At 36.9% G+C, this 24,674-nt stretch overlaps 1 protein-coding gene across 28 annotated transcripts in view; it reads right to left on the bottom strand.

Annotated features, from left to right (window-relative positions):
- The window catches only part of ADAMTSL1 (ADAMTS like 1), a 1,005,193-nt gene that overhangs the window by 354,316 nt on the left and 626,203 nt on the right, over nucleotides 1-24,674 (bottom strand). For all 28 annotated transcript variants that reach the window (XR_014821152.1, XR_014821138.1, XR_014821132.1 and 25 more), the window contains one exon: nucleotides 2,748-2,984. Coding sequence is in view for 11 of the 28 variants with exons in the window: in XM_021074260.2 (XP_020929919.1) it covers nucleotides 2,748-2,984 (237 nt within the window). In the remaining 17 variants the exon portion in view is untranslated. The remainder of the gene's footprint in view (nucleotides 1-2,747; nucleotides 2,985-24,674) is intronic.

A 24,674-nucleotide genomic window follows, 5' to 3' on the forward strand; every position in this document is an offset into this window, starting at 1 on the left:
TTCCCTCCTTTCTATAAAATTCAAGTAGGTTTTTGTTTTGTTTCATTTGTCTTTTCTAGGGCCACACCCATGGCATATGGAGGGTCCCAGGCTGGGGGTCTAATCAGAGCTGTAGCTGCTGCCTATGCCACAGCCACAGCAACGCCAGATCCCAGCTGAGTCTGCGACCTACACCACAGCTCACAGCAATGTGGGATCCTTAACCCACTGAGCGAGGCTAGGGATCAAACCCACACCCTCATGGTTCCTAGTCAGTTTCATTAACCACTGAGCCACAAAGGAAACTCCTCAAGTAGGTTTTAATAATGAAAACACAGGCTATTATGGTAATAGTAGCAAGGATCCAAAATGATATCCCTTAACAAATTCATACTAAATGGTAGTTTTAATTTCTTGAGCATAATTGATATATACCTTTCTATTTTTTTAAGCTATTCTCCTAATCTAATTATAGTAAAGATGAAAATTCCTTCCTGGCTTGAGACACTGTTTCCTTTCTGTTCCTGCTGTCACCGATCTGGCCCAGGCTCCGGTTCTCCTAAACTTGACTGCTCTAAGTGCCTCCTTTTCAGCTGGTCTTCTTGCTTGGAGGGTCCTGTAAGTGGTCCAGGCTCCACTTGAAGCATCCCTTAACTGCAGCTATATTCATCTTTCTAAAGCAGATCTCTGATTATGTCTTTTCTCCCCTAAAACTCTTTCTTAGCCACCCAGTGTCGACCTTGGACCTGTCTGCCATTCAAGCCACCATGACTTTTTCTCAAAATACTTCTCGCTCTCTTCTTACTGTGTACTGTGGGGCAGGGGTGGGGGGTGGGGTGGAAACTTGGTCTCTGACCACATTACTTGTTAGTGTATAAGCGCAATATGAACTTTTATATCTCCTTTAACATCCTATTGCCTGTAATAAGACTAATAAATGAAGAAAATAATAATAACCAATTATCATTTCTAAATTGCTATACTTTTCAGATAGTCTCTAATTTACATTTGCCCCCTAATCTAACAGGTCACACTTACAAGACTCTAAGTTAGGGAGGCATGTTTATTCTTGCTTCAGCTGCCAAGGTACTCGAGGCCAGCTGGCAGGATTAGACTAGGAAAAAAAGAGGCCACAGTGAACTCCCATGCAACAGAAACAAATGAAACCTAATTTGCTGGCCTGTCTTGTTTATTTTGGTTAATTCATCATTGGAATATAGTACACGCAGCTTTGGACTAGAGATCAGGAGACCTGAAATTGAGTCTCATTTCTACCATGACGAACCACATAACTTTTAGAAAATCACACAACTTTTCTGGTGCCTCATTTTTTTTTCATTTACAAAATGGAAATCTGTCATGCTTTGTTCAAACAGAACACATACAAATGAAATTATTATTATTTTATTTGCCATTCCCTGCAACATAGTCCCTTTCTCTGAATCTACTTGCTTTACAACTCTATCATCCCAAAGCTTTTGCATATTCCATAATTCCATTGCAACATCACTGAGAGTTTTAGAGAAGGAAGCAAACACACCAATTATTCCAAAAGGTTGTTCAAATATACACTTTTTAGGATGTTTATTTGATCATCTTTTAGGACTTTTCTAGCTTTAAAAATAGTAAGGTTCTATATTCAAATTTATATCAGAAATTTACACATCTCTTGTATATAAAGAAACCTTCAGATATGTAAACATCACTCCATCCTCCTGGCTACGATGTGCTTGGGCTTGTCACAAATTCCCTGTCTCACGATTCTAGACCTCATGAAGGCTTAGTGTGTCTGTTTCCCTCTCATATACATAGAACTTTGTAAGACATTTCATATCTCTTGTCATTCACACTACAGCTATTCCTTTTACATCTGAATACAGATCTAGGTTTTTAAACAGGTGAATTTGAAACAACAAATTATTGAAACACATTTTAAGTTCATTCCTTTTTTTGCTAGCTGTGATATTAGAAATCCTGAAGAGAAAAATTTCAACCAATGTCTTTTTGAGAGAGGCAAAAATTCTCAAAATGTCTACTCTGTGAAATTTATTTAAAAAGAAAGATGTGATCAAGTATAGCACACAGGAAAATTTAGCAACTTCTCCATCCAAAACTGGGCTGGTCATCCTAATCCAAAGAGTAGACTTTGAAATCAAGAGGCAAACATATTAACTCTCTGGTACCTTACTAATTTCCCACCTTAAAGTAGACACCGATGAATTGATTCCAAAAGTTAAACCCTTTTGCTATCCCCATTTTAAAGATTTGCATGGCAGGAATTTGACCCAGCTGACGTGGCCATGCCTCTTCCTATGGTTTGTCTAAATTTTCAATAAAACTGTAGTTATGATAAAGAAGCAACAAGTTCTTCTCTAGTGAACTTGGAGATTTTAGAGCCAATCTCACCTATCCAATTCTGAAGCTCTAAGTAAATGAAAGTTGATACTCCCTCCAAATACATACACACACACCCCATATTTCAGGGACAACCAAGCTAGAAGTAATTTCAGAATCTAGTATAAAAGTGATACACAATATTGAAGACAGATTCAAGGAAAAAAAAAAAAAAAAAACTCTAGCGCACTTTTCCTTAACACATAGTGCAGCACTTACAGTTTTAATCAATGTTGAACCTCCATTTTCAAATATGTCAACATTTATGAACTCTAGAAACAGTAACACTAAGTGATTCAAATAGCAGGACTACACAAAAACTACAGACACAAAACCCTATGAAAAAAATAGAAGGAAAATAAGCCAGCACTTACTTGGCACAGACCGCTGATGCACATATCCAAGGATTCTGTGTAGCAACGAGTCCCATCTAAGACCTTAGGTGCTAGTTCAACAACCAGGGCTGTTCCTTTGGCCTGACACTTGAGGGAACATGGGTTGTCAGGGTCATTAGACACGGGAAGCCATTCATAAAACTGGCCATGGTGCTTGACATCATTATGAGCTGAGCACTGCTGTGCTCGGAAATCACCTGCTTCTGGTGGGCAGTCCTGGAGAAGAAAGGGGGAGGGACAAGGACAGGTTAAGAGGATGGTCCCAAAGAGAAAACCAGAGCAGCTATGTGCTCTAGGTTTTAGAAAACAAAGCACATGTCCTGTCATTACAGATGGACCCTCCCATAGCATAGGAAAGGTCAGATGATTATTTGGCTCTTAAAATGTAGAGATTTGAGAAAATACTCACCGTGAAGGCAATTTTCTTTTTGAAATAAAAGAAAATAGCTTGAAACAGATCTGACTGATACTAGCTGGGAAAGTAGTCACCTTGAAATATAATTTCGCAAAGATGTTGATTAGTCCATGGATTCCCTCCATGTTGTAATATCATTATTTTTCCTTGTAACTTCAGTAGAACTTAGTACAGTCACAGGGTTAGTTGAAAGTATCTCTGTCTGATACGTTAGATACCAAGAGCTATGATAATACTTTATTTTAGAAACTAGAAGCAAAAAGTTCTGATGATTTTGTTCAAGATTTTTGGTGGGGTTGTGAATGTTTTTTTAAAACAGTATACTTAGGCCACATAGTATCTAGAGCTAAGCCTGGAAAACAAAATGGAGAAAACAGTATTTATACCTGAATTTCTTTAGCTTCGGGTTTTGAACTTCTTCCTCAGATGGGAGTGTGGCTACAATATGGTGGGTCTCTTTAGGCCCATGTTTCCTTGTGTTTAGAACAGAGGCAAACATGATACTCAGCTCTCAAGGTCATGGTGAGGTCATGAGCTGATGTCAGCCAAACACTGGCACAAGGAAGACAGTACATGGTAGCTATTACTATGATTATCTAATGAAGTCACTAAAGAGAAAGCATTGTTGGAGAATTAGGAAATTCTCTGATTTGAATTTGAAATCACATTGGCTGAGGCCAGCAGAAAACAAGAATGTTTTAAGTGTATATTTTATAAATGGAATACACTATAACTACCCATGGCTATTATCTCATGAATGATAGGGATTTTAGTGAAAGCAATTAAGATTTAACTTTAAAAGGACAAATATCACCCATCTCTCAGAAAGTCTTTTTGATAGCTAGGTCTATTTTATTCAGCCTGTATTCAGATTAGGATTTATTATGAGAGACTATAGAATATCCATCTGTGGAAGCCTTTTATTACAACTTTTTATCTTAAAAAGTGAATTTGCATGTGGCTGTTAGCAGTTTCTAATTACCACATTATCGTTTTTAAGAGCTCTCTTATTTAAGGTTTCTTTCTCTGAAAATCTATTCATATTTAAATAGATTTACACTTAAATAGATTTATAAAATGAAATTCCTGACTCTCTTCTCAAATTTCAGTGTTACTACTAAGTAACATATAAGCTCAAATATTTCAGAAAGCGCAAATTCTAGGCAAAACGAGGTCTAGACATCTACTTCAGATGAACTTAAAGTAGCTCAAAATGTAATATGAACTCTGAAAGGCATCTTATTGTTGGTATCGTATATGTTCTCAGAGTAAATAAAATGTAGTATTAAAGGAAAAGAATAATTTGTATAACATAGGTGTAGATACACGGATACCCAACAAGGCTTAAGTGATTTTGAATATTGTCTGATGAAAGTACAATTAAAATGCATTACTTATTAATTTCTTAAATGACAAGCTATGATTTAAAATTTTTACAGATCAATCAATAAGTATGTGTTATTTTGCTGTGATATTTAGTTGCTTATTGTGAGAAATAAAATAAAACCCACAACCTGCAAAACTACACTATGAATCATAAAAGAGGTCAATTGTATGACGCAATACAAACTCTCTAGACTTAAATATTTTAAAACATGAGCTCCTTTCAGGCCATGTGTTCCAAGATAAGAGCACAAGTAAACTGATTTAATACTAATACTTCATGGACTTATATTTCAGAGACAAGACTGCAGTTTGCCTAGTTTACAAATCCTGCCAGTCTCCAACTAGACTTCACCTACTAGCTTCTGTCTTGAAATAACCCTATGACTTCAGTCCCAAACTCTACACATCCTTTTCCCTAAATTCCCTTATCTGAGGCAATACTGACTGTCAAGGTGTTGCTCCCCCCATTTAGCAAGTTTAATAAAACCAGCTTTAGGAGTTCCCGTTGTGGCTCAGCAGGAACGAACCCAACTAGTATACATGAGGATGCAAGTTCAATCCCTGGCCCCGCTCAATGGGTTAAGGATCTGAAGTTGCTGTGAGCTGTGGTGTAGGCCCACAGCTGAAGCTCTGATTTGACCCCTAGCCTGGGAACTTCCAAATACCACAGTGCAGCCCTAAAAAGACAAAAATAAATAAATAACCAGCTTTAGATGGTCAACACGTTTCCCTGATGGCCACTACAGAAGGGTTCCACAGTTGAAGGGCTAAGTTCATTTAGTAATTTTTAAATAAAGTATCTTCATATACATAATACCTATCATTCCAAGAGTCCCTTGACTGCTTAGTAGTGTGGAAGAAATATTGTAATTGACTCAATGAAGCAGAACCTTGAGGAAACTGTTCAGAATGGTTCCAAACCCCCTCATAATCACTTTTACCTTCTTTTTCTATAAATGAAAGTGAATCGGCTATAAGAGAATTTCAGGGTCAGGCTGAGTCACCTCTGCATTAAGTAATAAGAGTAATGTATAATTAAGAGACCTCTAAGTATGAACCTGAGATTATTTTCTGCATTTATTCAATTCCAAGAAAAGTGTCAATTACATTTTGAAATTAATGTGACATCATCTTAGTACTGACATAAAGCTCCTATAGAGTCTCTTATGAGTCCCTTCTGTTTAATAAAACATGTTGAGTCTTCCTGTCTTTACTAAAATAAATAAGAATCAAAGTCAATCAAAGGTAAAATTGCTAAATAGTGAAGTTAATATACTAAGCCTTTTAGGTTTTCTTTTCTTCAGTGACAAAAAAAGCAGACATATTTAAATACATCATAGGGAATCAACAAACAGACAGATGTTCCTGTTTGCACTTCACCTCTATACCAGCTCCAAGAACACCTGTTACAGGTTTTATAAACTTTCACAACTGGAGAAATATCTCTGAGAATAATAATGCATGTGAATACCTTTACTCACTTTTATCACTATATTGTTTCCTTCTGCTCCTATTTTTATAGGGGTGGGGAAATATATTTTGCTAAATTGAGAAAGCACTTAAAACCTGGAGTTCAGAGTTGGAAACTGAACTTGAACCTTCTTAACGTTTGAGTTTATTTGTACTTGGCAAAATGCAACTTCCTGTTTTAAGAAAAAGGACTTAAGAGGACTTATAAAACAGGTTCAGAAAGCTTCTTGGACATCAAATAGCTCTTACAAAATAACATTTTGATGATTTCAGTGTAAATGAATCAGAAACATATGAATCAAATTTCCCTTGAAATACACATGTTTAAAAATTAAGGGAAGAAGGATTTGGCAAAAGCTTCTTTTGTTGAACCCAAAACATCTCAAGCATAGTTCAAGATACTTGCTGAAGCTCTGATACATCTGGAATCACCCAGCTGCAGGAGTGGAAACTCAAGCAAGGTCATCATATTCTCTTGTCCCACAAGTATCATAATAATAATTACAACAGAGTAACTCCTACTTGTGTAGAGATTCATTGTGCACAAAGTTTTTAGTTTTTAATTATAATTTGGTCCATCAAACGACTATAGCACTTGATCCTCCTAAAAGTTAGATTTAGAAACTGATACCTTAACTGCACTGAAAAATATTTAACATTCTATCCTGGACATCATCCTGGATGTATCTCATAGGTGGTAATGATGAAGACAAATAAAATTACTGAAGAGTCTAGTAGCTATTTGAGTTAAACACATTCCCCACCAAGAACCTGGCAAAACAAACAAACAAACAAACATAGTGTAGAAAGGATGCTTAGGATTAAAGACCCCCAGCTTTCAGGTTTTCATATGTCTCCAAAAACACCATCATTAGACATGGAGCAAGAGAGAGCAAAAGAATGTACTACTTGGCCTTCTGCCTATTTTAAACTCACTGTAATGCCTGTGGACTGACAACTCGGTGTCAAGCTCCTGAGCTAGGACTTTCTCACTCCAGAAAAAAATATTTTAAATAGATGATCACATGAAAGACTTATTGAGCCACTTAATACAATACAATACTTTTTCTCTCCAATTTTAAGAACTCAATCCTAATTGTGTCAGTGTTTTCTTCTTTAAAAGCATGAAAATGAAGGTTCAACTTTAATGTGGTCCCATTATAATTTATAAAGTCCGTGGAGTTCTGCCATATACGAATCCAATTGAAAATATTTTCTGGTTAATCAACTAGCCAGTGGGAAAGATAAGATGGGTCCCAGATGTCCCCTAATGATGACAGGTGGGTCAGATTACATTGCAGGACAAAAGAGGGTCAGCTTTCCCAGAATTTAGTCACTGGGTGAAACATAGACAACTGTATATTGGCAGCTAAGGTGTTAGCATCAGAAAGGACTCTCTGATGATTTTGAAAAAAACAGACAGCATATACATTCAGGGTCAGGAGAAAGATAACTTTTTATTTATTTATTTTTTCTTTTTTTGAAAGATGACATTTTCCTTCCTAAAGGCTATCCTTCTGCTTTATCTCTATTCTTAAATATTTGGTGGTTGGCCTTTTCTGCTAAATTTGCTGTTTCATTGAAATTATTACACAAGTGCCATGGTATAAACATTGTATTCTGATTCTAGGGTTTTATTTATAAAGTCAGTATAAACATCTGATCATATCAAGAAAACACAGGAAATTGAGGTGACCACACAGTAATAACTGAAGAAATCAATCCTTCTCACTGCATCTCCCTATCTTGTAACTATTCCTCTAAATCCCATATCTCCCCTCTATCCTGTTCTAACTGCTCATCCTCCATAAAAGTTACTGTGCAAGAATAAAATTATAATTGCTTAATAAAGCATCTACTCTATCCTCCAAAATGTGAGAGTGCAACTCCATGATGAAAAATGTATATAGATATTTATCAGTTTACTTGATGATTTGAAAAAATTTTATTAGTTTGAAGTTCCACCCTCAAAATATTAGGAACTCTCAATGTATTGATGGTAAAATGGGAAAAGAGCACCATAAAAGAGTCCTCTGCAATAAATGGATAGAGGTTCTGAAAAATATACCTCCTAAAGCTCTCCACTCTCTCAGCACTCTTAAGTAGACACCTCTCATATATTTTGGTCTTTATTACTTGGCTCTCTGCCTCTTTTATTTGAAGTTAAGATGAAACTACTAAATAGTAATTATCCACTGATGCAATCCAATCTAAATGATATTTTGTTCTCAGAAACATAATTAATGTTTCAGTTTCTATTTCCAACTCAGACTCCCCTCTCCTGAACTCCAGACTCATATATACAACTGCTTCCTCACCATCTGGATGTCTAAGACATCACAAACTCATCATGTCCAAAACTGAATCCCTGATTCCTCCCTTTCCCCGCCAGATCTGATCCCTCTGTAGCCTTTACCATCCCAGTCAATGCCAACTCCATCCTTTTCAGGCCCCAAATCTCAAAGCAGTAGTTCTTATACCAGACTATGCATCAGAATCACCTGTAGGGCTTGCTAAAAATATGAGTATTAGGGCCCTACCCTTTGGAATTTTTGATTTAGTACATCGGTGGGGGGAGGGGTTTGAAATAATTTGCATTTTAAATAGGTTCTCCAATGATGCTGATATTGCTAGTTTAGTGACTACACTTTGAGAACCACTGCACTGAAATGATTCTTGATTCCCACCTCCAACCCATCAGGAAAGGCTGGTTCTGTACATAAAAGTATGCAAAATCTGACCACAGTCTCAGCCAAGCCACCATCATTTCTTGCCTGCATTATTACAATAGTCTCCTAACTGATCTTCCTTCTTCCACCCTTGCCTTCCAAGACAGATTGGTCAATAAAGCAGCCAAAATGATCTGATCAGAGCAGGAGACAGATCATGTCACACATCTGCTACATCTCTGCAATGGCTCCTCACTTCACTCACATTGAAAGCCAAAACCCTCATCACAGACAGAGGTAAAGATTTGGCCCCATCCCCTCCTACTGTCTTCCTTAGTCCCTTGGTTCCACCAACACTGAATTCCCAATAGACCATAGATGCTCTGGGAATACACTTGCTTTACGACACATGTGTCATCTATCCCTTCTGACTGGAATTTTCTTTGCCCAGATTCCAAGTGGATAATTAACCTTGACCTCTATCAAGTCTTTGCTAAAATTCACCTTCTCAATGAAACCTACTCTGACTTCTATATGCAAAGTTGCATCTTCCACTACTGATTCCTTTTTATTCTCTCCACTTTTCCTTTTTTCCTTTTTTTTCCAATCACACTAATGACTTTCAAGTAGACCATACATTTACTTACATACTATGCTTATTGTTGTCTGTGTCTGTGTGCTTCCACTAAAGTATAAGTTCCAGGAAGATGGGGCTTTTTGACTGCTTGGTTTGCTTGTTTTATATACCAGGACTCAGTTTTGTTTGTTTGTTTGTTTGTTTGTTTTAGAATGAATGATAGCATATAAATAAACAAAACAGAAGTCATGTTTTTCATTGCAGAAACTCCAGTTTTGTTTTCTTAAAATCTTGTAGGAAATCCCAATCTTGATAGTTTTCTAATCAAGAGATCTTAGAAAATCTTGATGAAATACCTATTTTTTTTCTTCTTTCTTTTTAAAAAATACAGATTTATAAGAATACTTTTCATTTTAGACACAAGGAAAATTGAGTAGGGATTCTTGCCTACTTTCTGAATAGGCAGATTGATATTTCCTCCTCCATGTAAACAAATTTAACAGGGCAATAATAAGGGACATAAAATGTGCTGAAATAATTTATTATTCCATAAATAGCCAGACATTTGTAAATTTTACATAACACTCAGTGTTGCATGATGCATGCACTGTAAAGCATTAATGTTAAGGTATCAAGCTTTATCCCCAAATTTTGGCCACCTGCTTACTCTAACATCAACATCATCATCTAAAGCATTTATTTGTGCAAGACTGCTAGCTGCTATGTAAAATGAAATTAAACAGACATAGTTCCTGCCCTGTCTAGACAGTCTGTATGGAGACAATTCTATTATATTTCAAGAGCATAATATCTAAATCTCAAACAAATCACTCTGACTACAAAGAATAGAAAATGGGGTTGGTTTTGGAGGGTGGTGCTGCATTGGTAAAGGCCTTTCTTGGCTCATTTCTTCCTCCTATTTGAAAATACCAGTAGACTTTCCAGGGACACCATATTTTCAACTATATAAGATATACTTAAGAGTCCTTTGTTTTGTCTTTTTTTTTCCTGGTATAAAAGATTTATAGATTTTCTTTATTTTCCTTCCAAACTATCAATGCTTTTTGGAAAATAATATATTTAAGGGAAATAATTGCCTATGAAAATTAATCATTAACCATTTAAAGCTTTAATATGGGTCAGGTTCATGCCTAAAAAATAATATCTTTACAGATTTGTGATCCTGTAAAATAATACGGAACTCTTGAGTTTATTCAAGCTTTGGGTGTACCCAAGTCAGTGCTCACTAAGTGAATACTGGTTACAGGTATACTAAACAGCTCTAAACCATTCCAATGTTTATCCAGGTCTAGACATAAGAGACTCAAAATGTATGATATAATAAATCATTAGCCCCATCCTACTTATTCGATTAGAGCTTGTTATCTAAAAACAAATGCTCTCCTTGGCAAGTTTTTAATGTCTCCAGGCATTTGAGAGCTGATCTAAGTAAAAACATTTAAAACATTTTGTTTTAAAAGTTTTTTTTGTTGTTGTTGTTGTTGTTTTTTTTTTTTTTTTTCCCTTTGGGTAACTTTTATTTCAGTGATTTCCTTTTTTTCTCCTTTGAACAATGCAGACTTTCGGAATCCAGTTCCCTAAGGGTATTTGTAGGACTAGTAGTTGTTTGTCATGTTAGACTCTGACATTTTCTCAGTTTTGAAAATATTCATTCCTTGAGGGCTTTTTATTATTTTTAGTCTCTTTCTTTGAATTAGCTCCAATTTAGCAGTATCTTTTCTTGAATCAGCATTTCAGAGTTTTTACTTTTTTTTTTTTTTTTTTTTTTTGGTCTTTTTATCATTTCTTGGGCCACTCCCGCGGCATATGGAGGTTCCCAGGCTAGGGGTCGAATCGGAGCTGTAGCCGCCGGCCTACGCCAGAGCCACAGCAATGGGGGATCCGAGCCGCGTCTGCAACCTACACCACAGCTCACGGCAACACCGGATCCTTAACCCACTGAGCAAGGCCTGGGGTCAAACCCGCAATCTCATGGTTCCTAGTCAGATTCGTTAACCACTGAGCCACAACAGGAACTCCCAATTTTTATATCTTTTATTAGAGTCTATAATATAAATGTTCTCCCCACTCCCAATTAGTATATTTCAGGTGGTGATTTCTAATTTTTTTTTGGAACACAGCAAACAATTTCACTTTAAAAGCACACAGTTCTACAGGTTTTTTTGTTTGTTTTCAGACTGCACTTAGAAAAAATATTTGAGGTGGAGAGTCAGGTTAGAGGAAGGATTCATATTAGGGAAACATTTTAGCATGTAAATACTAAAACTGTTACTATTGCTGGGATCTATTGCTTAACAAGTTCATTATGTTTCTACTTGTAAATGGGAAATATAATAAAGCTTGATAGGTGACACAGGAGAAATAAGGAGATGGAAGTTGTCTCCTGGAACATGGGGTACTTATGCCAGTCACTTAAAGAAAATCAGAAAAAGACACTGCAGAACAATTCAAAGATAAAAACACATTTTCCCTTTTTTTCCAAAGTTCACTTCATGCCATTCTGCTTTTATGAAAGACCTTACACTAATAACTGTTTTCACTGATCAAAAGAAATCCCCAAAGGATGTTTGTTTATATGAAAAAAGGTGAAAAGCAAAAATGGTGTTGAGCACTTATTTTTCAGGGAGCTCAGCCCCCCACCCCAAGCAGGGAAAGTGGCACCACCAAACTGTTTCCCTAGGAACTACACTCAGCATCTCTGCATCAAGCCAACATAGCTTTGAACTATATCTGTAAGCATCCGTGCTTTATCTCCATTTATTTTGTGCATCTGTTAGCAAGATGTGTCCTAAGGTAATTGCTTCTTTGTTTTATGCCATTTTGACTTAGAAAAGGTTTCATGGGAATGTTCTACTTTTGGACAGCGGGGGAAACCTAAACCATGTTAGACAATTCAGAGACGACCGTAGCATCCTCTTCTCACATTCTCCCCCTCCCAGTCTGTAGCATACTGCCTAATGTTGCCTGCAGGCTTAACTTCTTTTCAACTGTCACTGAATCCTGACACCTGTTCCTGGCACTGTATCTACTCAATACCCCTTTTGGAGGCCTGTAATACAGTACCATAAATACCTCTTGAAATACCTCTGTACTTGAGTATTTGAATACAACTGGGTAAGTTTTTGCAGCACACAATTTAGGCTTCCCTTGACTTGATTCCCATAAAGCTGATGTTAGGTTTGCTATTTGAATGATTATCTGGTCAGTTCCCTGAAGTTTATACTAGGAATGGAGACACTTCCCAGCTGAGAGAAGGTTTCAGGCCCACTAGTGAAGGAGAAATATACCTATTCTACAGTCAGTGAATGGAATAGGGCTTCCTCTCAGCCAGATTCCTCTTTGGATGGTGGACTTTAACCTCTACCACAAATACAAGTGTTCATGGCTAGAGACAGGATACTCTCTTGTGTCATGTGTGCAACAGAGAGGAAACTTGATGTTCTTAGACTATCAATGGGACCAGTGAGGATTAGCTGGGTCTTCCCCTTTAGACTTTAGAATGAGGGGAAAGAAGTAGGATTACCATGGAAAAAATGATCAAGACTTTAATGGCTTTCTCTATCTTTTTTCCCTAGGCTTACAACTTCCATATCAGAATGCCTATTCCAGAAACCTAAGTTAATGTCTTAGTGTATGAAAAGACCCTTTAAAAGAAGTATGTTCGGATTGTTGAAAGCTTCATCATGGATCATGGTGAAAATACTTTTTAATATCAGAACTCATGCTTGATAAATTTGAGGATACTTATGGCAACATTAAGAAAATCTTTGAAAGTAGGATCATTTAAAAAAAAAAAAAGACTGATAGTCACAAAATCAGAACAAAGCAGAAAGTAAAAGAAGTGGGGTGGGGAGTTTCTTCTCACAAGATGTCAGGCAGTAGACCTGAGTGGGAGGGAGACCCTCATAGGTTTGCTATAGGGTTAAAGTAAAGGCTTCCCTTACATAACCAGAGAATGAGCCCATTCTTCCTTTTACTGTGGTCAAGCAAGACTTAGAAATTGTTTGCTATCTTTCCCCAGTTTCCTTTCTAAGCTTCCTTATTTTCTCCATTTCTGGGACCTACATGCTGTCACTAATCATACTTTGCCTTCTCTTTCCACATCCCAAACCTCTTCTTCACCCTGCGTGAGACGAGGTCCATCACTCTTCCTTTAATACTTTCCTTACCAACCTCCAAATCTGCAGCCATAAATTGGACTTCTGGGCACTATTTTCAGAACACAGTGAAAAGTGTTGTCTCCTAAAAGGAATATCTATCGCTCCATAGGGTCTCAGTATTCACCTTGCTCTAAAGATGGCTAGCCCTGTCATATGGTGACTCTGTGGACAAATGGGACATAAATGAGTTAATACAAGTAAAATATTTAAATAAGAATTGGACCAGTAAGCTCATTAGGTATTACTGTTATTACCAAGGCCATGGAGGGGAAGAATTACACAGCTCCTAGGGGTTCAAAGGAGCTTGATACAGTGCTTGTTTCATCTAGCTTTGCCTCCCCTGTTGTCTTACTGACTCTAGAACTACTTTATTTAGTTGTTTAAACATAATTTTAATTAAAAGGACTTAAACGAATGTCTTAACATATGAGTCTAATCAAATAGTATCATGTGCCAAATTTACTGGGTTATAAGTTTAATGGATGACAACACTCAACTTTGTTCATATGTGCTCATGCTTCTTAGTTTGTTGATCTTGGCCTATGGACACGTTTTAAGAAACTAGAAAAAGAATGAGAGAAATATATTTCCTGACCCCTTAAAATCTAGTATTTTTCAGGTTGTTCTCTGAAACTTAAAGCATGGCCTCTGAGTACCTGCATTATTCTAAAGAGCACTTGGCTCCAAAGCTGATTTTCCTCTCTTCTTCCTCTAAAACTTCCATTTCCTCACATGGCCTGTACGAGTGAGGAGGAAAGAGGAAAGTAGACTGATTCAATGTATCTCCAGTCAGGTTTGGATGAATCACACTGCTTTCTACACTTAATCAATCCAAAGAGCTGTTAATTACATGTGTTCACAAAACCTGGAGACACTAGCTAAGCACTAGGTTATAGTGAAAAGTCAGAGAGACTCCTTGCCTTCATGGTGCTCACTATTTAAAGGTAGAAAAGAGGGGCTGAGACCATAAATCGAGCTTTTGTTTAATAAAGAGAATTATAAGAAGAGTGACAGTTCAAAACTGAAAGACAACTTTGGACAGAGGTGACCTCCCTTCTTATTTGGTTTCTCTTTCAGGCTGAATTTGGAAAAGGAGTGAAGGAAAAGGGCTTCTGGAACTGTTTCTCTGTTTGTCCTTTGTGTTGCAACTGGCTCAGTCTGCTTTTTCTGTTCTATCTGGTGTGACAAGGCAACAAATATCTCAGCAGGTGTCTGCATGGAGCTGACTTGCTTTGCCTGTTCTATAGCCTCAGAACTCCCTACTTCTCCCCATCCACTCAACACTTTACATCAGAATATCTGCCATTCCCTCAATTCTTTGCTCCTCTGACTGACATTATCCAATACGGACTCCCTATATTCACCTGGCTGACTCCTTAAAGCTTAAGTGCCACTTCCTGGCCTCCTTCTCTGACACCTCCTTATCCTTAGGCTGAGAGAGGCCACTCCCTCTCAGGTGCCATTGCATCCTGTACATAACTTCATCCTTGGACTTAACACACTGTATTGTATTCTCGGTTTGTCAAGGGCTAGTATCAGCCTGTCACAAAATTGATACTAAATAAATGTCTGTGAAGGATTGAATTAAAGGACTTCTACATGCAACAATATGTAGGATGAGATACTCTGAGGAAGCTTCCCACTATGGAACACCTAAAATACTACATTTAAGTAACAATAACATTTAAAAATCTTAAATGCACAGCTGAGCTGGCAAGGAAGTTTCCATAAAGACAAAAAAATTGAGAAACCATAAATTCACTGAGGAAACTGATGGATGTCCAAAAGGAATCTGCCGGTTACTGGTGGTTTAGAACTTTCCATTTTAATAGCCTATAAGAGCAGGAAGTAAGGGATAGAGCCTATTTAGATTGCAAGATGTGGAAGAGGATAAAGATCCCCTCATAAGGCCAAGAACCTAAACAAAACCCTCAGAGAAAGAGTGAATTAGAAAAGGAAATAAAACACTCAGCATTTGAAAAAGGCCAAAAAATGGAGGCAGTAAAAAGATGAGTGGTTTCTGGGTATGGAGGAGGGAGTGATGAATAGGCAGAACACAGAATTTTTAGTGCTGTGGAACTATCAGAGTCTGTCTAAAACTATAAACCAAACATTTGTACATTTGTTTAGAACTACCATAGTCTGTCTAAAACTACAAACCAAACATTTGTTTATACATTTGTCCAAACCTGCAGAATGTACAACACAAAGCGTGAACCCTAATGTAAACTACAGACTTTAGGTGATAATGATGTGAATGTAGGTTCTCTGACTGTAATAAATGTACCACTCGGTGGGGGGGAATGTTGATAGTGGGGAAGGATGTGCATGTGGTGAATAAGGAGTGCATGAGAGATCTGTATTTTCTGCTCAATTTTGCTGTGAATCTAAGACTATTATAAAATAAAATTAATTTAAAAAATAAAATTGGATGACATCAACAAAACAAAACCTACTCAGCATCACAACAGGAAATAATAAGGATACTTCCCGGTCTCAGCTTGGCTATGGGTTCAAGACGGGCCTAGAAATCTCTTTCAGAATTCCTAACAACAGGACTCATAAGAGTTTGGGACACAATTCACACAATGAGGAAAGTGGAAAATTTAGTTCAAAATAGTCTTGATTAATACTGATCATCACTCCATCCCAACACCATCTTCCTCAAAAGCAAATGTAAATTCTCCCAGCAAGTACAGATGTCAATCCAGGCTATAAAGAACTCTCTCTTAGATTCCAACAGTCATGAAAGAATATAGAAATATTACAAAGCATATGAGGAAACAAGGTAGCATGAGACAGCAGAAATAAGAAAATGAAATCAACAAAAATCTCATAGAGTGAAATGATCAGACACAGAACAAAAATAAGAAAATGTGCTTAAGAAAAAATTGTAAAATGGTGAAAGTATAATCAAAGAAAAGTATAATCAGATATGTTTTAAAAAGAAACACATAAAACTTAGGTCAATGAAAATATCAATGGCATTAAACATTCAAGAGTTGGAATAAAAAGCATATTAGACACTGTGGGGAAGACAAATTGTTAAATGGAAGAGGAGTCTAAAAAATTATATAAAATCCAGGATGAGAGACAAAAACACAGAAAACATGAACAACAGAATAAGATGTATAGATTATAGAGAGAAAATCATTTTCTGAGCATTTTTTCAGAAATAACTAAAAATACAAATTCCCAGAGTCAGAAGTTGAAAGAAATTTAAATCTGATAAGTGATCTTTTCTTACACAGATCATAGCTAACTGCAGAATGTCAATGATAAAGATAAAATAATTAAAGAAGTAAGAGAGAAAAGATACAGGAAGAAGAACTAGAATGACAGCTGACTTCTCAACAGCAAGAATGGAAACTGGAAGTCATTGGACACTTATCTTCAATGTGCTGAGAGAAGATAACTGTCAACCTATAACTATTCTTACAGCAAAACTAAATTTTAAAAGAAATAGATATTTTATATAAACAAACATACACAAAAATTCAACATCTGCTTATTTTCATTGAGCCCTTACTAAAATACCTTCTCAAGGATATACTCCAAATGTGGTGATGGTGGGGAAGAGCCTTGAGGAAGATCTAGATTTAAGAAAAAATATAGATCAAATAAAATGGAATGTTTTCAATTATACCTAAATAAAGATTATTATGTAAAGAAATCTGTGAAGGTGGAGTTCCCGTCGTGGCGCAGTGGTTAACGAATCCGACTAGGAACCATGAGGTTGCGGGTTCGGTCCCTGCCCTTGCTCAATGGGTTAATGATCCCGCGTTGTGGTGAGCTGTGGTGTAGGTTGCAGACGCAGTTCGGATCCCGCGTTGCTGTGGCTCTGGCGTAGGCCAGTGGCTACAGCTCTGATTCAACCCCTAGCCTGGGAACCTCCATATGCCACGGGAGCGGCCCAAGAAATAGCAACAACAACAACAACAACAAATGACAAAAAGACAAAAAAAAAAAAAAAAAAAAAGAAATCTGTGAAGGTAATAAAGATGAGGTGACTATATAAAGCATTGACTATATAAAATATCAAATCTGTGGGGTTAATAAAAATAGAGCTAAAACACTTGACAACAAAAGTTAATGTCTGAAGGAGGATAATCAGAGTTAAAAGGTTCTAAAAGACTTTAATTATTTGATAGTCAGGTATAGATGCTACTTTAGTTTCTAAGTGTGCATGTTAAAATTTAGAATATCCAAGGAAAGAATAGAAATTGATGTATAACTTTAAAAATAGTAGAGGGACAAGTATAATAATAAGACAAGAATCTCAATAGTTCAAAAAGGCAAGAAAGGGGAAAAAACATGGGAGAAACAGGACAAATAGAGATCACAATATAAGATGGTAGAAATAAATCCATATTACCAGTAACCATAGTGAATGCAAATAGAACAAAGAAAACAAGTATCAACAGACTGCAATTAAAAAATGTGTTTACATTAGATAAACTTATAGAAAGGTTGAAAATAACAGAAACAGATGTATGAATAAATCTAATCAAATAAAAGGTGGACTGGCCATATCAATATCACCTATCAATAAAAGGTGGACTGGCCATATCTTTAAAAAAGATTTAAAACAAAAGCAGTACTGCTGATAGAGGTGGTCACTACATTATGAATAAATTAAAATCCCCAGGAAGACAAAGCTACTTTAAAATGTATAACTATCTAATAAGACAGGTTCAAATTATTCCAAAGTGACAAGGTAAAACCTGCAAATTAACCAATAAAGTATAATATTTTAAAAATTCTTCTCCCAAGCAGGTTCATGAATAACTGAAGAGGAGTTCCCTTTGTGGCTCAGTGGTTAATAAACCCGACTAGGAACCATGAGAATGTAGGTTCGATCCCTGGCCTCTCTCCATCAGTTAAGGATCCGGCATTGGTGTGAGCGGTGGTGTCGGTCTCAGACATGGCTTGGATCCCATGTTGCTGTGGCTGTGGCAAAGGCCAGCAGCTGTAGCTCTGATCTGACCCCTATCCTGGGAATTTCCATGTGCCATGGATGTGGCCCTAAAAAGAAAAAAAAAAAAAAAAAAAAAAGCAAAAAAACAAAAAAACAAAAAATGAAGATACAGGAGATTTGAAAAATACATTTAAAATGCTTGATATATTTACAGTAATATGTATGGACCTAGAAAATATCTTACTAAGTGAAGTTAGTGAGAGAAAAACATCATATGATATCACCTATATGTGGAATCTTAAAAAAAAAAGATGCAAATAAATATATTTGCAGAACAGAAACAGACTCACAGACTTTGAAAATCCTATGGTTGCTAAAGGGAACAGGTAGGGGGATAGAAGGGATGGACTCAGGGTTCGGGACTGGCATATTCACACTGAGGTATATGGAACGATTGGCCAGTTGGCACCTGCTGTATGGCACAGAGAATTCTACCCAGTATTCTGTGATAGTCTATGTGGGAAAAGAATCAGAGTGAATGGATATGTGTATATGTATGACTGGGTCACTTTGTTGTAGAGCAGAAATTATCACAGCCTTGTATGTAAATTAACTATACCTTAATAAAACTTAAAAAAATAAATAAAATGCTTGGAGTTCCCGTCGTGGCTCAGTGGTTAACGAATCCGACTAGGAACCATGAGGTTGCAGGTTCAATCCCTGGCCTTCCTCAGTGGGTTAGGAATCCAGCATTGCTGTGAGCTGTGGTGTATGTAGGTCACAGACATGGCTCGGATCCTGTGTTGCTGTAGCTCTGGCATAGGCCGGCGGCTACAGCTCCGACTGGACCCTTAGCCTGGGAAGCTCCACATGCTGCGGAAGTGGCCCCAGAAAATGCAAAAAGACAAAATAAATAAATAAATAAATAAATAAAATGCTTGATATAAATGGAAGTTTACACCCGCAGATCAGGGAATACATGTTCTCTCCAAGAAAGAGTGGATATTAAGTCATAAAGCAAGTTTCAACAAACTTCAAAGAATAGAATGCAAAGATCATTTTTTAAAAATCACAATACAATTGTTGGAGATTAAAAACTCATATATGCTCGTTAATAAACAAGCTTGTAAATAATTTATGACTTGAAGGGACCGTAATGGAAATCTAAAAACACCTAAATGGAATGACAATGAAAAATATTCTTATCACTATGGGCAGCAACCAAAGCAGCACTAAACTGAACATTTATATACATGTGAAAACAGACAGGCTGAAACTTAACACACTAAGCATTAAAACTAAGGAATTACAAAAAGGGCAATAAATTAAGTCCAAGAAAGTAGATTAAAGAAAATAACACAAAGACCAATCAAACAGAAAATACAAAACCATAGACTCAACAAAGCTGGAGGGTGGTTACCCAAAAAGACTAAGAAAACAGATAAACTTCTGATAGACTTCATTGAATGATACAATTAAGATAAAAAGAATACTATAAATCAACTATATTCTAATTTAAAAATGTAAATAAAAAGTAAAAATAAGGAAATCTCAAATACACACCATGAGTGATACAAAAGAGGAGACTGTTACAGATAGGCCAGAATTAAAAAGACAGTAACAGAAAAAAGTATGACCAGCTCTAAGCCAATATATTTGAGAACAGACTTAGGGGAAAAAAAAACAAACAAAAACACACACACACAAAAACCATTCAGGAGAAAAAAGAAGCGATCCATGAAGAAACGAATACTGACAATAATACAAGTAAATGTGTACAAGGAACTGGCTATGTATCAGGTGCTGTTATATGTCAACTCCTTTAATCCTTATAACAACCCTATGTGTCTCATTTTATAGATCAGTAAACTAGGGCACAGTGAGGTTAAATGACTTTTACATGGATAATAGGTCAAAATTGAGATCGAGCCTTGATAGTTTGGCTCCAAAGTTCATTTTCTTGCCCAATATGCTATATTTTGCATGTCTTTAAAGAAATTCAATCAGTAATTTAAAAATCTTCCCACAAAGAAAAAAAATCTCACTCTTTATTTTACAAGCAAAGTTTACTAAACATGCAAGGAACAGACAACTGCACTCTAAAATAAACTCTTTCAAAGACTAGAAAAAAACAGCATACTTCCCAATTCATTCCATCAAAACCAGATAAGGATTGTGTAAGAAAGAAAATTACGCATAAACATAGATGCAAAAGTCTTAAACAAAATATTAGCAAACCAAAACCAGATGCTATGTAAAAAATATACATGACCAAGTTGGGTATATTCCAGAAGTACACCCACAAGATTAGACACAAATTAAAAAAACATATAATATCAAGCATTGGCAAGGATATGGAATAAAAACATGTACGATTCTAGCAAGGGTGTGAACTGAAGCAATCACTATATAAAATTTTGGCCTCATCATGTAAAGTTTGAACAAGCACTGGCTTGTTTTATATTTTTTGTTTACTGTCCTTCTTGGTTCTTTTTTCCCTAACTTCTATCACAATGGTAAGATTCTCTTTCTTTTCTTTTTTTTTTCTTTCTTTCTTTCTTTTTTTTTTTTTTTTTTTTTTTTTTTGTTAGGGCTTCACCCATGGCATATGGCAGTTCCCAGGCTAGGGGTCAAATCAGAGCTACAGGTGCCAGCCTATGCCACAGCCACAGCCACATGGGATCTGAGCGGTGTCTGTGACCAATAACACAGCTCACAGCAATGCCGGATCCCTGAACCACTGACCCAGGCCAAGGATCAAACCTAAATCCTCATGGATCCTAGTCGGGTTCATTAACCACTGAGCCACAAAGGGAAATCCCAGATTCTCTTTATTGTCTAGTATTTCTTCAACTAGTTTGGAAACTAGAGATTATATTTCTATTCTTTTAACGGATATTTTAGTTTTTAAATACACATTTCATCTTAAATCTTCTATAAGTCTAAGTTTATTTTGTGTTTCTCTCATATTCTCAAATACAAAAATAATTTTAATACATGCTAAACACTGAAATGCTGTTAATACACAAACATTAAAGTTAATGGGCAACAGTTGGTTTATGAACAGTATTCATTTCCTATTGCTGCTTTAAAGCAAATTGCCATAAACTTAGGTGCTTAAAGCACAAATTGATTATCTTACAGTTCTATAAAACAGAAGTCCAGGTACATTGTGGCTCAACTAGGTCGTCAGATTAGGCCTTCTTTCACAAGGTCAAAATCAAGATGTTGGAAGGGCTAAATTCCTTTCTGGAAATGAATCCACTTCCAAGTTCATTTGGGTTGCTGGCCAAATTATCTTATGTGGGGCTGAAGAACAAATGCCCTTCTTTCCTCGCTGGCCGTCAGCTGGAGGCCACTGGGCTCCTGGAGGCCTCTCTCTGCTCTTTGGCTGTCACCTGCTCTATCTCAGAGCCAGTGATACATAGCACATGCTCCGAGTCTCTCTGTTTCTTTTGCCACATCTTTTCTGTCTCCAGCTACAGAACCTTGTCAGGCTCCACACAACTAGAGTAGGTCCACCTGGATAATCCAGGCTACTTTTCCTGTCTTAAAGTCTGTAATCTTAATCACATGGGCAAATTCCTTTTTGCCATGTAACATAATACATACTCACAAATTCCAGGAGTTAGAGCCTGGGTATCTTTGGGAGTCCTTTCTGTCTTCCATGCTGACTAGAGCTGTCAGGATGGGTTAGCTGATTCTGAAAATGCAAATGATCTCCAAAATCCCTTTGGTTTAATAGCACAAAGATTTATTTTTCATCCATTCAATCTCTGACTCTTTAGAGCAGATGTTATCCACAGAAGAGCCCAGACTGAGAGAGGATGTACTATCTGCTAGAACAGGGCTTCTAAACTTCAATGTATGGACAAGCCATCTGGGAATCTTGTTAAAATCAAGACTCTGAGTCTTCAGGCCTGAGATGGAACCTGATTCTCCAGTTCTCACATAAACCTGATGAATGCAGCTGCTGCTGGTCCCCAAACCACCTTTTGAGAAGGAAGGTTTCAGAACCTAGTCTCTTTGGTCAATATTACAAGAGAAGGCAAAGCATGGAGACCATCATATTGACCCGTGATCATTTCATCCTGAAGGTAATACACTCCAACTCACATTTCAGTGGCCAAAGCTACTCATAATGGTCATACGTGAACTTAGAAAATTTCACTCCTTCCGTATGTTCATTAGAAAAAGAGAACCAGAAAGATTAACTAGGGCAGGGCAGCAATGTGACATGAATGCAGATACAGACACACTGCTATACCTTTTGGGGTTCATCATTGTTTTCTTCTATGCCCACCTGTTTTGGGTCCATCTTTTTATTTCTCGAATACATCCTGTATTAATTATTTTGGTAAAGGTCCATGGGTAGTAAACTCTCTTAACTTTGCACTTAAGAACATGTTCTGATTGTCTATACTCTTGATCTATAGGTGAAGGTACTAAATTATACACTGACAATTATTTTCCATTAACACTTTGAAGACACTGGCTCATTATCTTCTGGACTCATGACTGAAAAGTTTGTTTCTGCCATTCATCTAATTTTCATTACTTTGTGGATCATCTGCTGTTTCTCTGACAGCTTTTTTTTTTTTTTTTTTTTTTTTTTTTTTTTTTTTTTTTTTTGCTTTTTAGGGCTGCACCTGTGGCACATGAAAGTTCCTAGGCTAGGGGTCAAATCAGAGCTGCAGCTGCTGGCCTACACCACAGCCACAGCAATGTGGGATCCGAGCCTTTAATGATGGACTCTTCTTCTGATGTTGGACTATGACATGTCTGAATATATATCTTTGTGTTTCCTGTTTTGCGCTTTCATTGCAATTCTAGTCTGAGGAACCTCGTCCTTTTTTCCTTTCTAGAATATTCTAAACATCACCCTCCATTCTTTGGAAACTCCTTTTACCTGCATGTTAGACCCTTTTATTCACTGTATCTCTTAAGGGCTCCTTTATATCATGTTTCTCTGGAATGTTTGAGCTATATTTTGGATAAATTTCTAACTGCTATCTTCAAATTCACTACTTTCACTACTTTTCTCTTTGTGTCCAGTCTGGAATTTATCTTATCTCTTGAATTTTCTATTTCAATTACTACATTCTTTACTGCAGATTTTCTAAAAGTGTTTTTCTTTATCCATTTATATATTGCTTCATTTCTGCCTGGTTTTCCTCCCTCATTTATTGTTTATTTTTAATAGTTGCTTCTCACTGTGTTTCTTTTAAACACATAGCCAATTCTCAGTATTTATGGTATTTACATTCATAAAGGTGACACAAACACAGAATCAGTGAATTGTGAACCATTGCTCCCAGGGGAAGTATAGCAGGCAGCAATTCTTCTTTTTTGGCCCTGTGGCATATGGAGTTTAGAGCCCAAACCTGAGTCCTAGCATGGCAGAGAGGCTACAGATCCTGTTATGCCACAGTGGAAATTCCCCTGGGGACATATAGTTCCAGTGTGTTTCTGGCCACAACATAACTCATCAATCCCTGCCTTCCCTGATGCATGTTTCTATTTAAAGACATCTTATTTAAAATACATTGTTGATTCATTAACATTGAACCCACAGCCAACAGCACTGTTACTCATAGCTGAACAAAGCTTACCTAACACTCTTTTCCTCCATAAGCACTCCCCTGCCTTCTTGAGCTTAGAAACACTAAGCAGCAGTTCAGCACTGCACCTGGGGTCATTTTAAACAGCGAAATCACCAACAAAAAGCACAGAAAAAGCATTGGCACTAAGTAGACTAAATAGAAGAGACACTTGTTTACAGTCTGAGAGCCGAAACAGGAAGGCAAAATCTCATCTTGTTCCCCCTCAGCTGGGAACGTGCTCCTTGGGCAAACTTTGGGTCCCTTTGTTCATGTCTATGAATGACCGAGGATGAATGGATTTTAGAAAACCAGCAAATTCATGATGACTAGAATCCACAAATAATGAGGATCAGGTGTACCCATTTCAAAATCTTTGTCAAACTGTTTCAGGCCCTTGTATTTGGAATGAGTGTTAAATTTGCTGGCTTTCTTGGTATTGTAAGTCTTTCTTGTGTTTTGGAATTTTTATTTGTAGGCTTATTTTTATTGGAAAGTTTCTGCTCTTCTTTTTTCCTCTCCATCCCTGTCTCTTCTAACAGTTTTGTGATTATCTCCATGTGGTTCACACAGCCCCTGTTCAAAATCAGATTACTGTACTGGGATTTGGGAGTTCAACCCGTAAGGAGGAAATTTGAAAGTCTGGTCATAGACCTAAAGTGTAGTGTGGCAGGCGCAGTTTGTGATGTC

This window comes from Sus scrofa, chromosome 1 (genome assembly GCF_054392235.1).
Source record: "Sus scrofa isolate SSC_HxYL_T2T_F1_AM1 chromosome 1, Sscrofa_HxYL_maternal_Yorkshire_Landrace_v2.0, whole genome shotgun sequence".
Classification (NCBI taxonomy): domain Eukaryota; kingdom Metazoa; phylum Chordata; class Mammalia; order Artiodactyla; family Suidae; genus Sus; species Sus scrofa.